The 19,250-nt window shown below is 42.1% G+C and overlaps 1 protein-coding gene across 3 annotated transcripts; it reads left to right on the forward strand.

Moving 5' to 3' along the window:
* The first annotated feature begins 1,116 nt into the window (after positions 1 to 1,116).
* ALAS1 (5'-aminolevulinate synthase 1) lies at positions 1,117 to 12,770 on the forward strand. 3 transcript variants are annotated; one of them, XM_073352464.1, is made up of 11 exons: positions 1,117 to 1,223; positions 2,092 to 2,307; positions 3,998 to 4,216; positions 5,426 to 5,575; positions 5,735 to 5,957; positions 7,014 to 7,198; positions 8,335 to 8,514; positions 8,665 to 8,829; positions 10,149 to 10,417; positions 11,024 to 11,186; positions 12,470 to 12,770. In XM_073352464.1, exons 2-11 carry the CDS (start codon positions 2,109 to 2,111, stop codon positions 12,628 to 12,630), a joined length of 1,914 nt encoding a protein of 637 aa, XP_073208565.1. In that variant the 5' UTR covers positions 1,117 to 1,223; positions 2,092 to 2,108; the 3' UTR covers positions 12,631 to 12,770. The 3 variants fall into 3 exon arrangements, with proteins under 3 accessions (XP_073208565.1, XP_073208566.1, XP_073208567.1); XM_073352465.1 differs by having other exon boundaries at positions 2,092 to 2,175; XM_073352466.1 differs by lacking the exon at positions 1,117 to 1,223 and adding an exon at positions 1,381 to 1,594.
* The last annotated feature ends 6,480 nt before the right edge of the window (positions 12,771 to 19,250 follow it).

The following is a 19,250-nucleotide window of genomic DNA, read 5'->3' on the forward strand; positions in this document are numbered from 1 at the left end:
CTTCCTGTATCTATGAGCTGGGTTTTGAGGAGTGGAGGAGTCACCTATTTATTGTCTTGTAGCAAATTTATTTGAGGGAGACAGTATGGGCAGGTGCCATATTCCACTTATGTGTCTTGCTATCGAGTCTTCGACCCACATAGAGTTGATGTGATATTTATCTTATCCCACAAAAGTATCTGTCCATAGCACCTTTCACTGTAGAAGTTCAATGCCTTTTATTTACTATTTGCATTGTGGGAGTGCTGAGGAGCCTTTGTCAATTGCACCCGGTGCTGTACACACAAAGCTAGCTCACCAGGAGCTCCATTTTACAGTAAATAAATCAAGCCCCCCAGTTCAAATATCTTCTGAAAACTTGCCCAGGGCACCAGTAGCAGAGCCAGAACTAGAACATGGGAGGTGATTCCCAGACCCCTGTTCAACTTTAGCTCACATATTATACCACCACTTGTAACATGGAAACACTGAATCACAAAGCTGAAGTAATGACGTGCATGTAAATGGCAGGAAACTACCCTGCATCCTCCCTAGCTATGGCCCTGCCTCTCAGTGGGGCTAGCGCTGCCTCTAGCTGTCCCCATGGTGGGGAGAGGACAGTGCCCCTCCATTCTCCCCATACTAGCTTGAACAGGGAGGCCATTGCTCCCTTCCTGGGGCAGATCCATATGCAGCCACCTTTCCCCCTCAGCCTTGTTCAGGCCCAAGCCCCTAACTCCCAGGTCAAGCCGCTGCCAGGGAGCAGCCAGGTGAGAGGTCCCCTTTTCCTCGCCCAGCAGGTCCTTGTTCTCTCCCCGCTTCTGCCCTGGGAGCTTCCCTCTTCGGCTCCCCCAGAGGCAGCGCCTAACGGCATCGCACCTCCAGCTTCTGCCCCAGCTCCCCCTTCCCAAGCCCCTCCGCCTCTGCCCCGCCCTTCTCCCTCCCCTCAGCAGCCAACGCTGCGCCGCTTGCTCCCTCCTCCCCGCAGCGTATAGGCGTAGGGGTGGGAAGGCCCCTAGGGCATCACGCATGCGCTATAGCGCGGGAAGGGACTGGTGAGAGGCCTCTGCCAACGCATGCGCCTCTGCCGTGAGTACGGAGCGTCGTCCAGCTGTGCGCATGCGCGGTGCTCGGGCTAATTATATAGGGAGCTGCGGCTCGAGAAGATCGCGGAGGAGCGTTGGAGCTGGAGGAAGGGAAGGGAAGGGCACGGCACGGCACGGCACGGCACGGCACGGCAGCGGGTGAGGAGCGCGGGCCTGATTCGCCCGCTATTCAGCCGGTCCGGCACTGGTAGGAGGAGCCGGGCCCCTGCCCAGACCGCCACCCCCTGAGGGGGCTCTCGGCGGGGTCCTCGCGGCGCCCGCCGGCCGCAGCTGGTCCCGGGGCTGGGGACGCTGCGCCCCCCGGGGAGAGGGCGGGGCTGTGGGGGCGCCGGGGACCCCGCTGGGCGCATCGCGCTCTCTGCGCCTGGCTCGCCAAGGCGGGGTCAGGTCCCCCGGGGCCGCTCAGCTCTGTGCCGCTTTCCGCTGGCCCGGCGCCCGGGGGGAGCCGCCTCGAGGCCCCCTGTGCCCCCTTCCCCAGCCGCTGCGGGTCCCAGCCTTCCTCCAGCCTGGTGTGTGACAGGGACACGGTCAAGCTGAAATCGTCAGTTAAAAATAGCCTGGGGGGGGGGCTACAGCAGCCCCCGGGGCGATTGTAAAATCGCATTTCCGTGTTGGTTTTGCGGTGGAGGCAAATCGCGGGCGGGGCGGGAGATATTTTAAATGTTGTTTTATTACAGTAATCCTACAGTCAGGTAAGAAACTTAGCAGATCTGTGAATAGGCTGCTGATGTCCATTTAAATTACCCAGGGCTTTCCCTTCACTTCCTTTTGGACTCGCTTATGTCTCCCTGTTAAGATATTTCTGATACTCTTATGTGGTTCTTGGCTTAATTCATGCCATTATTATTCGCAAAGGCCACACTGTACTGTACTGCTTTCCATCTGCTATAACTTAATTGTGTTGTGTATTATTCAACTCTGAAGTAGTCTGGAATATGGTTGTATATGTAAGAAATCCTCTAATACTTGCATTTAACACTGTTACCATTCCTATATCTTGCTACAGGATCAAAAAACCTGAAAATGGAAACGGTTGTTCGCCGCTGCCCCTTCCTGTCACGGGTATCCCAGGCTTTTCTGCAGAAGGCGGGCAAGTCCCTACTCTTTTATGCTCAGAGCTGCCCTAAAATGATGGAAGTGGGGACCAAGCCTGCTTCCCGTTCCCTGGGTACTTCAGTTGCTCACTGCCAACAAACTGAAGAAACAACCCCACCCAATGACAGTCAGTGTCAATTTTGTGTTTTTTTTTATAGCTAGTTAATGATGTACAAGCTATCATACCCAGAAGCTTATTTATTTTAATCTAATTTTAAGCTTCAGCATTTTAGATTCTACTTACAACTGCATTTATGTTTAATATTAGATCACATCCTTTTCTTTACATTTGTCAGGTTATGAGAGGTTATACAGTAGAACCTCTCAATTGCCCCTAGTTTTGCTTTCTCAGTGACTGGCATGAACACCTCAAAAAGACTGAAATGTTTACCAGTAAACATCTCAAAATGTTGTCCTGACTCATTGTTGCTTATGTTCTTGTTCAAACACTTCAGTTTTTTTTTGTTTTTAAAAAAAGATTGGTCTCTGATTTTAGTCTGTCTGGTTTGTTAAACTTTGCTTTGAAGGTAAACTACTTAATTCTGTAAGATTCAGTGCCTTGCTTGTTGCACTTAGAATAGAGTTATGAGTTTGGAATTCTAAACTTTGGATTTGGTAACACGTCTGAATCTTGGCTTTATTGTAATACAATAGAAGCGTAAATGAAATCCGTTTCAGTGTGTAGCACACACTGAATAATTGGATGGCAAATTGTGGAACGGGAAACCTGGTTGTTTGAGGAACACACCACCTTCCAAAAAACTAGGAAATGCAGAGAATGCTATAACGCTCACCTTTTGCTGTGGGAGCAAAGGTGAAAAGCTACGCAGTATAGAAGAAGCAATGTTGCCTACACAAGAGGAAAATGAATTGTGTCCCTGAAGCTGTTTCAAAGCAGACAGTAAATTATTACAGGACAACTTTAGGTGGATATAATCTGCTCTTGTCAGATAACTTGCATCCTAGGTGCATTATTCTACAACATTCCATCTTTTTAACTTGCATGTATCTGCACTACATTAATATTCACTGGTAATGACCATAGGGTCCCTTGTTCTGTAAGATTTCCGGGGTGTCATTTTTATTCAGTTGTTTTTCACATTAACAACCCTTGAGTTGTTTAATAAATGCTTCCTGCTTAAGTAGACAAGGAAGAACTTTTTTTAAACACTTTGGGAACTGCCCAGCCAGAAGGAAACTTCTGGAAACTGTAACTGCCTGAGCTGGTGTACTCCCCAAGTATTTTGCTTAATCTTCTCAAACACTTGTTGCTTAAAACTTAACATATATGGCTTCTTTGAAAGTAATTGCACTATTTTAAAACTGAAGTTCATACTCTGCAAACTCTAGTGTAATGTCTGAGAGCAAAGTTCTACTGATCATAACTATGTAATTGGTGCAAATCCAGGTCAGTGGCATTCTTAGACCTCTTATGATTTGTGGCTGTTTATTGACCCTTGCTGAGAAAATTCCCTAGAGAATTTATAATCGGAAATAGTAGGGGAGAAGGGGCAACTGGGAAACTGTCAGCTGAAAACCATTTAAATTGAAATTAAACTCATCCACAAAGCACACTGACCCCCTCATTTGGGGAAGAGGCAATAGTATTGCACTCCAAGAAAATTTGGATTTAAATGTTAATCAGATACTGAAACTTCATATTGTGTGATAATGCAAGTACAGATGGCTCAGTTGAGCAATTCTGAATGGTTTGTGGCTTAGTGTAATAGATAGTTGTCAGAGAAGTTTTGTTCTTGTGCAATCAGATCACCCCAGTTTCTCTTTTTTTAACCTGTGTTTTGTTTCTCCTGTCCAAGAGGCCAAAAATTCCAAAGATGTGTCCCAGGAGAATCCCAGTGGATCCCAGCTGCCTATTGGCCATCTACCTGCTGTTACTAGCCAGAGCACTAGTCAGAGCTCTGCCACTAAATGCCCTTTCCTGGCAGCTCAGATGAACCCTACGAACAGTAATGTTTTCTGCAAAGCCAGCCTAGAACTCCAAGAGGATGTGCAGGAAATGCAGGCTGTGAGGAAGGGTATGTTTTTATGTATGCTGCAATAGACCGTGAAATCTAATCTTTTGTAACACTTTGCTTGCTAGCACTAGTCTTCGAGATAAAACCCGTGTCTGACATAATTGCTATCTTATAGGCCAGAGTGAGGGTCATGGGACACTGCAACAAAAGGATTTTATTGCAGAATATAGGGATTTTAATTGTGCTCATGCAGTGCTGTTTATATTACTCACTTTGTTGTATAATCTATTTTATACCAACTCTCTGTCTACAGATGTTTTTGGCAGCTGGCTTTAGTGAGAATTATGTTCTAGTTGCAAAACAAATATATGTCAAGCTACAGCACTCTGAGTTAGCTCTAAGAAATCTCTCTTGATATTGCTTATAAAAATTCAATGTCTTCACCGAAAAGTCTTACCTATATGTAGAACACATTAGCACTGCTGCCTACATGAACATATTCAAAGAATTAAGCAGCTACAGGCTGGAAAGCGCAAAGCAGGACACTAAAGACAAGAAGTAATTTAATAGAAACCACCTCCCTTCTGCCCTGGACTGTCTTCTCCCTAGTATTTTGATTTTAGTAGTGCCTAACTGCCCTGATCAGAAATTGGTGTTCCATTACACGTATCACTAGACAAATAAGACTGTCCCCACCATAAAGAGAACAAAGTTGCTTTCAGATTAAAGTGGTTTTGTCAAAATCTGTTAAAGGAAGGCTTTTCTTTCATCAATAATAACGAAGTCTTGCTGTTTCCTCTGGAAGAAATCAGTTTGTTCTTTACTTGTCCACTCCAGCTTTTCCAGTCTGCTGCAAGTCCTAGTAACCATGATCCATGTCAATAGAACAGAAGCTTGGAATAATAGAGAAACGCTTACCTACAACTAAAGCATGTGTTTGGCTCTGGTAGCCTACATATCACCTTCTTATGTCAACTGAATTGGTCCCAGGCAATTATTGAATCTTCTCAATTGGCCCTCAATTTTTGTTAGACAAGATTTGATTTCACAAGGTCTGAGGAAAGTATACACTGCGTTCTCTTCAGCTTCTGAGTCTTATGGCTCTGCTTTAGTGTCTCAACTAAGATTTTTTTATTATTATTTTAAACAATTTAAGATATTGGATTTGTAACTTTTCATGGCATTCAATCTTTATTATTTTTGATATAAGATGGTGTGAAACTTACTTTAATAATCACTGGATTTCTTTTCAACATCTCAAATATACAGAGTTTACTAAAACACCAGTGAATCCCACTGTGATGAATAGCAAGACTTCGGGAGAAGAGCAGAATGGCTTGCTGAAGAAGTTCCAGGATATTATGTTAAAGCAAAAACCAGACAGAGTATCTCATCTGCTTCAGGATAACTTGCCAAAATGTAAGGATCATTCTTGTTGTTTGACTAACAGAATGAATTAATCTGAATCTGCTATTAGTCTCCTAAATCCATTTTTGCAGGGTCCAGCTGCAGACAGATCTTTTGACATTCAAAAGTGTTAATTCTTTCTTGTATTTAATAGCCTCTCTCCTCTTCTAGCTGTTTCTACTTTCCAGTATGACCAGTTCTTTGAGAAAAAAATTGATGAGAAAAAAAAGGATCACACGTACCGTGTATTCAAAACTGTGAACCGAAGAGCACAGGTCTTTCCCATGGCAGATGACTACTCTGATTCGCTCATCAGCAAAAAAGAGGTGTCTGTATGGTGCAGCAATGATTACCTAGGGATGAGTCGCCACCCTCGAGTGAGTGGAGCTGTTATGTAAGTAGTTCTATAACTTAAATTAAAAGTAAAATGTTTGGTAACTGCAAGGTATGCAGTGATCTACAAGAAACTGTACAAAACTACCTTCCCTAGAACAGGTTTCAGAGTAACAGCCGTGTTAGTCTGTATTCGCAAAAAGAAAAGGAGTACTTGTGGCACCTTAGAGACTAACCAATTTATTTGAGCATAAGCTTTCGTGAGCTACAGCTCACTTGATCGGATGCATACTGTGGAAAGTGTAGAAGATCTTTTTATATACACACAAAGCATGAAAAAATGGGGTGGGAGGAGGTATTTTTTCATGCTTTGTGTGTATATAAAAAGATCTTCTACACTTTCCACAGTATGCATCCGATCAAGTGAGCTGTAGCTCACGAAAGCTTATGCTCAAATAAATTGGTTAGTCTCTAAGGTGCCACAAGTACTCCTTTCCTCCCCCCCCCGCCCCCCAGAACATACATTCTTTTGGGTGGGGGGATTTTGAGCTTGTCATAGCTTTGAGTTAATGATTACACAGCAGAAGGAATTCAAAGGGTATTGCCTTCTAGCACATGAATATCCTCCCTTCTCACTTGTTTGGCTACTAAGTGTCATAAAACAATTTAAAATACAGTTGGCTCTAGTGCTGCAACGCTTTAACTGGTGAACCCCTGATATTCCTCCTTTCTGTATTTGGTTATACGTGGGGGCTTATGGAAAACTGCTGGACCACATACTGTAATTATCTTAACATGTCTCAGTAAGTTCAGCATAAGGCAGTGGAGCCTTACAGTTTTTGTAAGGGGCACAGCTAGTAACTTTCATTAGCTTTGAGCTCATGAAGTTCCTTGCAAAACTTAGTTTTGGCCTCCAAGATCCTTATTCAAACTGTAAACAAATACAGTTGCACCTCTTATACCCATTTCTCTTTAACCACTACTGCTTTTATGTAAGTTATTAAGGAATGGCGGTTTGTTATAGAAGATAATGTCCCTTTTCCTGAATTGTTCACATGCAGCTGAGAGTCAAATAGTATTGATTAATGCTGCTTTCCTTTTGAACATTTTCTTAAAGGGATACGTTGAAACAACATGGTGCTGGAGCAGGAGGCACCAGAAATATTTCTGGAACCAGTAAATTTCATGTTGATTTGGAGCAAGAGTTGGCTGATCTCCATGGAAAAGATGCAGCATTGCTGTTCTCATCATGCTTTGTAGCTAATGATTCCACTCTCTTCACATTAGCTAAAATGTTACCAGGTGAGATCTCATGTACTGGATACTATGCAATGTAATACTACATTCCCTGCAAATAAAATACCCTGAAATTTCATTGAAAACTTCTTTCAGATAACTGAGATTCTGACTTTTTGGTCACTAAATATCACTTTTTAAAAAATCAGTCTTCACTAACTTCTGTTGTGGTGGCACCTAAACACCTTGATCAGGATGTGGGGCATTGTTCTAGATGCCATATAATAATTTCATCGGGCTGCACCTATATCAGACACAAAGTGGGGATACAACCTATGACCAGAGTGTCCAAGGTGGTGGTTGGTACATATCTCAGTTCCATTTATTCTCTTTAATATTAAAGTGAGGAACTTTAAAGGGTAGGGAAGAATGGAGAGGAGAAGTGAGAAAGGAGACTGGCAGTGGAGGGACTGAGGGAGAAGGACATGTGTTGAAGACAGAATCAACCAGCAAATATCTGAAGTTGAAACTGTAAAGGCAACCTGTTGATATCACAGGGGCTGAGGAGTATGGGAGGGATGGGTGGCAGCAAATGACACTCTAGTTGGATGTCTTCCTGCCCAGTTGCTATAACTCCCTGCTGTTTCCAGAGGCTGGCTTCACTTCTGGAAAGACCTACTGTTTTCCCCACCCCATGTAGCTGCAGGTGGAAGGATAGTTTTTTCCCCTGGTATGGTCAGGGTATGGTTAGCACTGGTAAACTGACTCTTTCCAATCCTGTATCTGCTGTTGCTAGAGAAATGTCTACAGTTAAGACTTCTATAAATGTCTAACAGTTAAGACCAAATATAAAATTAAATTTTAAAGTATATTTCTTTGGGATTGGGTGTCTACTTGCCTTGAGTCAGTTATGCAAATTTAAAGTTGTGAATTCCCAAAAATAAGTGTCCTAATTTTAGAAGTGCTCTAAAGCAAAAATAGAAAATACAGCTATTTTTAGTGGGTCTTAAAATTCCGTCTTAAAAATTGTATGTATTGCAAAGTTTCTGATTTAACAAATTTCTATAGCAACCCCTCTCTTCTGGGGCTAGAACACAAGTTTATCAGCACAATCCCATTTATATAATTTTTAGGTATCTGTACAATCTGTCCTCTCTCTCAGTACAGCCATAACCACTAGTAACCTTTGGTTGTCCCTTCAGGCTGTGAGATTTACTCAGATGCAGGAAACCATGCCTCCATGATTCAAGGAATTCGGAACAGCAGAGTGCCTAAGCACATATTTCGCCATAATGATGTCAATCATCTCCGAGAACTACTGAAAAAATCAGATCCATCGACTCCCAGAATTGTTGCATTTGAAACTGTTCACTCAATGGACGGTGAGTCTGCTTTAAAAAGCTTGTATCCTTGGTTAAATAGGTGCCTTACTGAAACACATACGTTGTCTGTCTTTGTTTAAGCTATGAAATATGTATTTACCATGAAAAGCAAGAACTCTCAATTAATTGTGATTACTGTTTTGATCTCAGGTGCAGTGTGTCCATTGGAAGAATTGTGTGATGTAGCTCATGAGCATGGGGCAATCACTTTTGTAGATGAAGTACATGCTGTTGGGCTGTATGGAGCTCGGGGTGGTGGCATAGGAGATCGGGATGGAGTCATGCATAAAATGGACATAATCTCTGGAACACTTGGTATGTGTATCTTCTTACAAAAGCGTGTAAATGGCAGCGAAGTTCATGCTGCAGACAAGATGAAGGAGTAAAATGAACTCAAATAATGTCAGTAAACTGACTTGTTCCTAGAAATTGAAGCATGGGATTTTTAAAACAGCCTGACTGACTTAGGCACACCACTTCCATTAACTTTCAAAGGCACTTGGGCTAAGTCACTTAGGCTGATTCAAAAATGCCATCTGAAATAGTAAGTTAGCAAAATGACCCTAGTGGCATAGTCCCTACTCCTCTAACAGAGAATTCATGTGTGAGAAAGTTAATTGTGGTACAGTACTCTATATTTAGATCTTAACACTCTCTTTTGTGTAAGGTGGAATGTTCCTAATCCAGAAACCCGAGATGGGAGTTATATAAGGAGATTTGGCGAGAACTAAAAGAACCAATAAAATTCTTTTGGATGCAATGCAGACTGTTTTCTAACTATTAGAGTTCAAATAGTTTAAACAGATTTTTCACATTTTCCAGCATGTACTTAAAATAAAGAGCAAGAGTTGAAACTCCACCGTAGAAAACCATGTGTTGGGGGTTTTGGTTTAAGAATTTTATTTGCAATCTCAAACATCAGCATGAGATAAACAGAAAAATAGTGCAGTAGGGTTCAGTTTAATTTGGCTTTGCTTTGGCCTTCAACTCTTGGGTGGTATCCTTTTTGAAATGGTGATTACTGTACATGCCCAGTAGATTGCATGAAGCACATAAATAAGATGCAACTAGAAGACAGGAGTGATGGTTATTTTAGGAATAGATTACCCACATAAAGCTGCTGAAGAAAAAAGCGGAGGTAGTGGAGTACAGATAATGGTCCTGAGTGTTTTAAACTCATTGGAATATATTTTACTTCAATACGTACTGAATTTGTTTATATTTTGGGTAGGATTTACAGTTTTCTTCACTGGCATTAAAATACAGTGCAAGAGTCTTTTGTCCCAGAAATCATAGTAGGTGCTGGGGGGTGGTTAGTGTCAAACAATGCTTTTGTAGCGGTCACAAGGTTTGTTCATAACAGGGTGGGAGTTTTCTGGGGTGGAGTAGATTAACCTTGTTTTGTACTAATTTGTAAATACTAGAATAAAATTGAGGACCCTTATTGTGTGCTAATTATTGGAAAGACTTAATTGTGTTGCTGATAGGAAAGTCAAGGATTTGGAGTTCTAGTTCTCAAATGTTTGTCAGAATGATCTCTGATTCCAAGAAAGTGTAAGTACAACTGTCAGATCTTGGCTTGCAGCTCTCTTCTCTAAAGGATAGAGTAAATCTTGACTGTTTCTTCTTTTCAGGCAAAGCATTTGGTTGTGTAGGCGGGTACATTTCCAGTACAAGTTCTCTGATAGACACCGTACGTTCCTATGCTGCTGGCTTCATTTTCACAACATCCCTGCCACCCATGCTGTTAGCTGGTGCGCTTGAATCAGTCAGAACTTTAAAGAGTGCGGAAGGGCAAGTTCTTCGACGCCAGCACCAACGCAATGTTAAACTCATGAGACAAATGCTGATGGATGCTGGACTCCCTGTAGTACACTGTCCCAGTCACATCATTCCAATCCAGGTAACTAAAGATTATGGAATCTTCTTTTTAAGTTGTTCCACAAGAATAAACTTGTTTGTATTACAGAAAATACCTGCAACTGTATCTGACTTGCATTCTTACACAGCAAGCTAAAGTGCATAGCTTATTTTAGGTTTATGAAGTATGATGTAGGCTGAAGCTGAGGTTTTTCCTTAAATTACTAAAACCTGCTGTTTTTTGGTGTGGTTTTTTGTTTTTAATTTTGCAGCAGGGTGTTGGCGAACAAATTGAATTGGCAAATGCTAAAAGTTCCATTCACGTTTAATATGAAATTACAACAGTCTAAATATCTTCAGGTATACAAAAATGCATACTAAAGGAATTATTCATTGGAAGTACTCTCCTAAGAATAGTAGGAGGAAGTTTTAAATTCCCTTCTATACCACGTTCTGTTCTAATAAGCACAGGGAGGACAAAATGATTAAATTCTGATTTTTGTCGGTAGTCTATACTTAAATTGGAATCTTCCACAGATTGTGGCTTTTAACTAATTTTTCAAACCTAAAAGGTTGTTTGAGATTGTTTTCTGATCATTGCACATGCACTGTTCCAGTTACCTTGAACTTGACCATTTTGTAAATCTAGGTTGCAGATGCTGCTAAAAATACTGAGATCTGTGACAGACTGATGAGTCAGCACAGCATCTATGTCCAGGCAATAAACTACCCCACAGTTCCACGTGGAGAAGAGCTGCTGCGTATTGCCCCTACTCCTCATCACACACCTCAGATGATGAATTATTTCCTTGGTGAGTGAATGGACTTGGACAGAGTTAACACAAAAGCATTTTATACAATCTTCATTCTGAAGATTTACAATGTGATCCCTGATCTATTGCTAATTTAAAGAAAACATCTACACTTTGCTAGGCCCAGCTGGGAAAGCTCACCTTGGAAGAAGGTGAACTATTGCTACGAATGAAGCGTTAGAAAGTGCTATCAATGTTTCTCATTGATTTGCCTTTGAACATGAGTGGTGGTAGCTAACTGTCTGAAAGCTACAAAATGCTGCAGGACAGAAGCCCAGAGCAGTACTAAACCAGTCTTCAGCCATCTTATGGTTTATACACATTCTAGTTTAATGTTTGGGGGTTGTGGTTTGTTTTATTTTTTTTAAAAATAGAGGTATTGTCTTATAGTGGGTGCTAGTTTAATAGTGCTAATCCATGATTTTGCAGTTTCCATAAGAAATCACCCAGTCATCTGTACATTTTAATCAAGATTCGTTGCAGCAAAGCAGCCTGGTATCTCACCATTTCAGTCCTGATTAATCTGTACCAGTTAATAGCTAGAAAATGAGCTTTTGGGACCCCTGGATTTTCAACCTAGTGAATCCGGGCGGAGCTGGGAAGTCTGTGCAAGTGAGCCTCCCAGCCCAGTTGACCGAGTTAGTACAGCTCATGCTAGTACTCTAAAACTAGCTGCATAGACAGCACTTTGAAGTTGCAGCTTGGGCTGGAGCCTGGGTTCCATAGATTTGTGGGAGGGGGGGCTTCAAAGCCTGAGCCACAACTTCAAAGTGGTGTTTATACAACTATTTTTAGAGCACAAACCCAAGTCTGTTGACCTGGGCTGGGAGGCTTGCTTCCATGGTTTGTGTAGACAGACTATGTTGGCCCTGGGAAAATCTTCCATGATTTCAGGTTAGTAAACTGTAAAATGGGGTAACAGCTACCTCGTGGGCATGTTGAGAAGCTCTAAGTGCTTTTTGATTCTCTGAAGAAAGGCAGTTCCATTTTCTTATGGAATAAGAGTAATGGGCTGTGGCTGGACAGATAGGTACCTTTATAACTTTGAAGGTGAACTAGTGTCAGTATTTGAGAGCTCCCTCAACACCTTTCTTAGCTAAGCAAAAGTTGTCAGGCATTTCAAGTAGGTTGCTTTGTTTGTTTGGGTTATTTTTACTTTCACTTCACCTCTAAACATTGCAATTCATCATTTGCAGTACTCAATGTTGGGAAAGAGCTGTAGGTACTGAAAGCTTATTAAAATCAGAATATTCTTAAATGTCTGTCTTCCTTTTGTCTAACAGAGAAACTGATGGCTACATGGAAGAATGTTGGTCTGGAGTTGAAACCACACTCTTCAGCAGAATGCAATTTCTGTAGAAGGCCTCTGCATTTTGAGGTGATGAGTGAAAGGGAAAGATCCTACTTCAGTGGCATGAGCAAACTAGTATCTGTTAGTGCTTGAGAGTAACCTGTTAACCCTGTTGATGTCTAGTCCTCTTGAATATCCAAATAGCCTTGGTAGCCTTTTTAAATTGCATATTAAATTATAACATTTTAATCAATAGTCTAAACATAGCTCTGAAAATAAAGTTCAAAACAGTATGTCCTGCCTCTGTCCTTTTAAACTCATTGCTGTTGTATTAGCCTCTACAACTAAGACTGTGTAGGATTAGTGGTCAGAAACATGAAGTGGAACAAAAAAAATCTCAATTCCACCTTAATCTATTGGTAAATCAGAAACTACATACTATCTTTTGCCATTGTAGCAATTTCAGTGAAAGTATCATTAAACGGTACATTATATATAAGACTTTTTTTTTTCTTGCCGTTAGGTGAAAGGGAAAGTTGTAATGAGAACTAGTAGTTGGCTGCAGACCTGACACTGTATAGGTCTTTCTGAGTTCAGGGCCCTGAAACAGATTTACGAGTGTAGTGCTCTATTTCTTTACAAGAACTTTTGCTAGTCTATGTAGGGGTTTTGTTTTTTAAATCTTAATCCTGTGCCATGTCACTTCCTGAGGTGCACCTCATATTTAAAGTAGAACACCCCTGTACAGTAGTAAATTTGGAACACTTGCACTCTCTTCCCAGCAGTACCTTCCCTCTGTCCATGAATCAATGGGGGGAAAAAATAGCTTGCATATTGTCTACTTGATCACTTCCCTGAGAAAACTACACAGTGCTTTTTCCTTCTCACACCTATGCAATTACCTCCTCATGGAAATTTGTACAAAAACACAGTCAAGTTTTCCAGTAAATAACAGTGTCAAGCATTTTATGAACATAAGTTTAGGATTGCTGACTAGATCACTTCAAATCCTGTATTATATGTAGTGATATCAAGCAAGCACAGCCTGGTTGGGGAGGGAACAAAACATGCGGTAGGTAGCCACTCTGGGGCATGCACACACCTGACTCAGGTGTACTTTTCCCTTATCGGTCAAAACTGCTACCTAGTTCATCCCATTCACTTAGAAGCAGTGAGGCATGCAAGTACAATGGTCTCCACCTAAATGAAGAAAAACTTACAATTAAAGCACTCAATTCATGTTCTCTAATCTAAACAGAGTGCAGCAGATCAATAGTATAATAAAAAGCTCACTTACCTACCATATATTGATAGATATCACTGTCATTAGAATACTTGTGGCACCTTAGAGACTAACCAATTTATTGGAGCATAAGCTTTTTTGAGCTACAGTTCACTTCATTGGATGATGTAGCTCACGAAAGCTTATGCTCCAATAAATTGGTTAGTCTCTAAGGTGCCACACGTACTCCTTTTCTTTTTGCGGATACAGACTAACACGGCTGTTACTCTGAAACCTGTCATTAGAATGTTGCTGTATCCACCTCTGAAAACATGCTTGGCTGTTATCTAATATGACTCACTGGAAAGCCTTTATGAACTATGGCAGAAACAGATTTACAATAAACAGTTTAATATACTGGGTCATGGATGGAATTTAAAGTTGTCTTGCAATTCTGGACAAAAGAAAAATCTCAACATTTCACCATGCAAACAAATACCCATGGAAGCTAGATTTAATTCTTTAGGTGAGCTGTCTAGAAAACCCACCTGTCTTTCTTTTTCCTGTGATAGGGAATAACATCCCTCACTCTAAAACTGAATGTGACATACATATCTGTGACACACAGAAATTATTTCAGAGTACAGTCACAGCCTACTATCATGGAAACAAATGGTGGTAAAACAAATTACTTCAATGGAACTGGGATTCACTAATCAGTGTAGCTTGTACAGTGTCTGCTTTTTTATTAAAGTAATATTCCACCAATCATTATTTTTACATTATACAACATCCAAAATACAGTGTGGCCAGCAACACAGTCCCCCTTCAACACCTTCAATGTGAGTCATTGAGTCAGGTCTCCATAGGAAAGAACATCAGTTTCTGTGGAACCAACACGGTTTTTGGCAGGACAGTGAACTTTCATTGCCCTTTTCCCAGTCATATACTGAGTTGGCCCAACACTTCTTAGTGTGAACAAGTGTAACCCTTCTGTCAGGTGTTGTCAGCAGCAAAAAGGGCCAGGTTTATTAATCTAGGGATTTCTTCAGGAAACCTAAATAGTAGCAGCTTGAGCCCCTGGCACCAGGGCAATGCTCTGGAACTACACCATACGAAGCCAGTCCAGACTCTGAGGTAGCATGCGTCCTCTCTCTGAGCATGCGTCTCCAGGGCAAGAATCTTACACAGCTTCAAACATTCCTGGGTCTGACCTCAGAGCATTCAGAATCCCTTCCACATCGTGCACCTCCTGCAGTGAGTCCACCTGTGCAAGGCTCCTGGGGAAGCCAGAGGGCCCTGCACCTGAACTCTGCAGTCAGATGTGACTCTCAGCCAACCAATAAAACAGAAGGTTTATTAGTTGACAGGATCACAGCGTAGGACAGAACTTGCTAGCACAGAAATCAGTGACTCAGCCAAGCCCATCTTGGGAGGAGGGGAGCCCAGAGCCAGAACTCTGGCCCGCCCCCTGCGCCCTGAGACAGACTCGCTTCCAGCTGCCTGGCCCCAGCCCTGCCCATTGCTCCTCCTCCGGCCTTTGTCTCACTTCCCGAGCCAAGAGTCACCTGGTCGCATCCCCCTCCTGGGTTTCGGGTTACGAAGGGGCAGCTATAGTACGTGTGCAGGCAGTTGGAGCAGCCTCCCACAAAAGTCACACACCCTTAGTCTCACCACCTAGACATTGGTGCAATAGCCAGGGAAACTGAGGCACACACCACATTCATGCAAAACAATAAGACACATAGGCTCACACACACCATAACAAGGGAAAAGCCCCACTGTGTCACAGCCCCCAACCTGGAAACCTCCTCTGGGCACCCTTGCTAGACAACATTCCCCACTCACCCACTAGCTCCAGAGGTTTAAAACAAGAAAACATTATTTAAAGGAGGCAATCAGGCAGGGGGATGGGACAATAAACTTGAGGAAGCACGCAATTACCAAATGAACGGCAAATATTAGATAAGACTCCCCGCTCTCTGAGGTTTCTTGGCAATAATCTTAACCTTCAGTCCTCTCACAATTGTGAATGGCTAATGCATTCTAGCCACTTTTCTCCCCACCCTCTGGCTCCCCATTCCTAGTTTGTTGTCCAGGGTTGGCAGAGTCCTGGGGGGAAAAAAATCTAGCAAGTCCATCTCCAGCCCATAAGGGCTGTCTCAGCAGCGCCAGAAGCTCTTCCACCTGACCCAGCTGAAGTAAGTTCAGCTTTGATTGTTGAGTAGGGGGGCCCATCCTGTAGTCCCCCAGCTCAGTGGCTACTCTATGCCACTTCAGGCCAAAACACCTGCCTCAGTACTGCCTCTGGGCCATCTGCCACCTCAAAGTTCCTTCAGCTTTATACCAAATCTTAAGAGCAAAAAATCAACAGTACACAAAATCCCAAAGGTCCTTTCATTAAAGCCCTTTTCTCCTCATTAGCCCTGCTGAGCCTCCCTTACCCAATTATGCCTGACTGCAATCTTGGTCAGGGTTAACCCTCACTCCAGGCAAAGTTGGTTCAGTTCTGTTGTTCTTTCATTGCCCCGCAAGGATAATAGCATTGTATTGCCCCATAACTGAAAACTTAACTGTACTTTAACCAAAATGCCCCAAACTGTCACATAATTGAAATGCAAATGAGGCCTGGCCTATTTAGCCATTTTCCCTGCTCACCAAAAGATTCTGGCAGACAGACCCCTCTCCTGTGGAGTCCCTGTCTATTGGGAGTTCTCATGCAGCTCTGGGTTGCTCTTCTCCTTGGTCACCAACAGGTGTCAATAGTGAGTTCCCTACTCTCTAGGGCTTCAGGCCCCAGGGCTTATATAAGCTAATAAGAGAGTCCAGAGTTTTGCTGTTACTTGTAATTACATTCCATTACAATATACAAGCAAATAACAGAAAACACAATATGAAAAAATGTACCATGTAACCTTAATAGCTGACAGCCTATAGATGACTATTCTCAGTCAATTGATAACAAAATGGGTTTAAAATGGACAATATTTAAATAGAAATAAGTATGTCCAAACTTGACAGACGATGATTTTCATTTATGAACACATATGTCAAAGACGGTAACAACCATTTTTATGCTGATAGACTTGGTGCTTGTAAATGCAGGAGGGAAATCTGAGACAGACAAGCCACAATAGAGATGAAATCTGCAGAAAAATATCATGGCTTGTGAATGTGGAGAACTGCAAATAGCATGCTGAAGAATAGGAAGGATCAACTTTTCTTTGAGATGAAGAGGAGAATAAAGAAATATAAATGTCATTGTTCCTGTGCAAACAAAGCTTGGAAAACAAGGTTGCATAAACTAGGTTATATAATTCATTAGTTTGGTTTACAAATAAATGGGGGAACTAATTGGAAAGATATTAAATTACCAGACTAAAATGCCCCGGGAAGGGCCAGATCTCAGGGAGAGTATTTATGAAAATCTAAACAAATGTTGGGAATGTCTATGCAACAAACAACCCACTCTGTCTCTCTTAAGCAGTTAAACTTTAAGAAACAAAAATGAGTACAGGTGCAGGAACAAAAGCTGAATGCATGTGAAAAAAAAACCACACTCTACATCCCACTGGAAAAAGGAATATGCTTTATGTAAACAAAAAAAGAATTAGCAATGCAAGGTGAGTGTGTGCTGCATTATTGACCCTAGTAGCACAAATAGGTTGCTTAAGTGGATACCACAAAGTTAAGTAACAGCAGTAAGAGGGAAGGAGAGAGAGGAAGATTAGCCATAGAGGGCACAAAGGAGGAAAGTGGCTGAGCAGAGATACGGATGTGTAGGTGGACAGTGATGCAGCCATACCTTGATTTGTGGTCTTGTAGAAAGCCACGGGAGAAAAGAACCCATCCCAATTCTTGATTCTGGAGAGGGTATTTGTCTCACTAGGCATTGAGCCATGTTCTTCATGAAGGATTATTTGGGCTGTTTCAATAACTTTCTCTTGAAGACGGTTATCACTGCTGAGGCTGATATTCTAAGGTGGACTGGAAGAGGGATGTCTACTAGCCATAGTTTGGCTGATGGTGTGACAGTTTGGTTAGGCTTTGAAAAGCAAGGTGACAAGTTGTGCCAGAGGGGGTAATTTTGTTCCAGGACAAGAGTATAGGTGATCTAGATGCCACAGAGTGCTGACATTCCACTGTATAGCTGAGCAGATTCTTACTGGGTCCCAACAATATCAATTTAAGCTTTTATTTTGGGATAAACCAAGAGCAGGTGATGGAGAGATTAGGTTGGCATTTTGCTATAACTGAGGCGTTGTCTACATGGAAAGGTTGTACTGGTATGACCTAAGGTGTGAATTTAAACCTCATCAAACAGTGCAATTCCACTGTCTTGGACAATTATTTCAGCATCCGACGAAGTGAGTATTCACCCACGAAAGCTTATGCTTCAATAAGTCTGTTAGTCTGTAAGGTGTCACAGGACTCTTTGCCGTTTTTACGGATCCAGACTAACACGCCTCCCCCTCTGATGCTTCAGTAGGAGTGGCAACATTCTGTACACAGATGTAGCCAAAAGGGGAGACATGTGCCCAGGAGTCGGTATTTTTTCTTAACTTAGGGGAAGGTTATTTTTGAAGGCATGTCTCCTATGCAATGAATATGATGAGTTTTCCGGTCCAATAGTCCTGTTTATGAACTGGTCTTAGAAGAAGCGTGTTGGATTCCTCTTGGGTTAGGGCAGAAAAGGAGAAGGTTCTTCCTTCGTTGCACCTCTGAGAGAAGCTGTGCATAGCAACCTACTCTGTGCTGGATTCCCTCAGACCTGGCTGAGGATCTGCCACGTCTAAATATCACTATGGCGCAGACTTTGCATGAGTCACATTATTTCGGGACTCAATCCAAGCCATCTTTCATGTAGGCATATGCTACATGCAGTCACTCATCCAGGAGAGAAATGTGTTTATGTTCCCTATTCCTGTACTCAGCTCTTGGAGAAATATTTCTCCCTGCATGAGAGACCATCAGGGACTCAAATGGGAAAGCACTAGATGTGATATATCTCGATTTTAGTAAGGCTTTTGACATAGTCCTACATGACATTCTCATAAGCAAACTACGGAAGTGTGATCTAGACGAAATTACTGTAAAGGGGGTGCAAAACTTGCTGAAAGACTGGCTTAAAGAGTAACTATCAATGGTTTGCTGTCAAAACCGTGGGGGATGGATCTAGTGCGGTCCCACAGGGGGTCAGTCCTGGGTCCAGTACTATTCGATATTTTCATTAATGACTTGGATACTCGAGTGGAGAGTGTGCTTATAAAATCTGTGGATGACACCAAACAGGGAGGAGTTAGAAGCATTTTGGAGGACAGGATTAGAATTCAAAACAACCTTGACAAATTGGAGAATTGGTCTGAAATCAACAAGATGAAATTCAATAAAGACAAAAGTGCAAAGTACTTCACTTAAGAAGAAAAAGAAATTAAATGCACAACTACAAAATGGGAATAACTGCTGAGATAACTGCAGAACCCAGAACTGCAGAAAGGGATCTGAGTGTTACAGGGGATCACAAACTGAATACAAGTCCACTATGTGATGA

This window comes from Lepidochelys kempii, chromosome 7 (genome assembly GCF_965140265.1).
Source record: "Lepidochelys kempii isolate rLepKem1 chromosome 7, rLepKem1.hap2, whole genome shotgun sequence".
Lineage (NCBI taxonomy): Eukaryota > Metazoa > Chordata > Testudines > Cheloniidae > Lepidochelys > Lepidochelys kempii.

Bases quoted from the DNA above. Each gene is read 5' to 3' on its own strand.
- ALAS1 (XM_073352464.1), top strand. From the start codon at position 2,109: ATGGAAACGGTTGTTCGCCGCTGCCCCTTCCTGTCACGGGTATCCCAG. The intron at 4,217-5,425 runs GTATGTTTTTAT...TCAAATATACAG, and splicing joins AATGCAGGCTGTGAGGAAGG to AGTTTACTAAAACACCAGTG. The intron at 5,576-5,734 runs GTAAGGATCATT...CTCCTCTTCTAG, and splicing joins TCAGGATAACTTGCCAAAAT to CTGTTTCTACTTTCCAGTAT.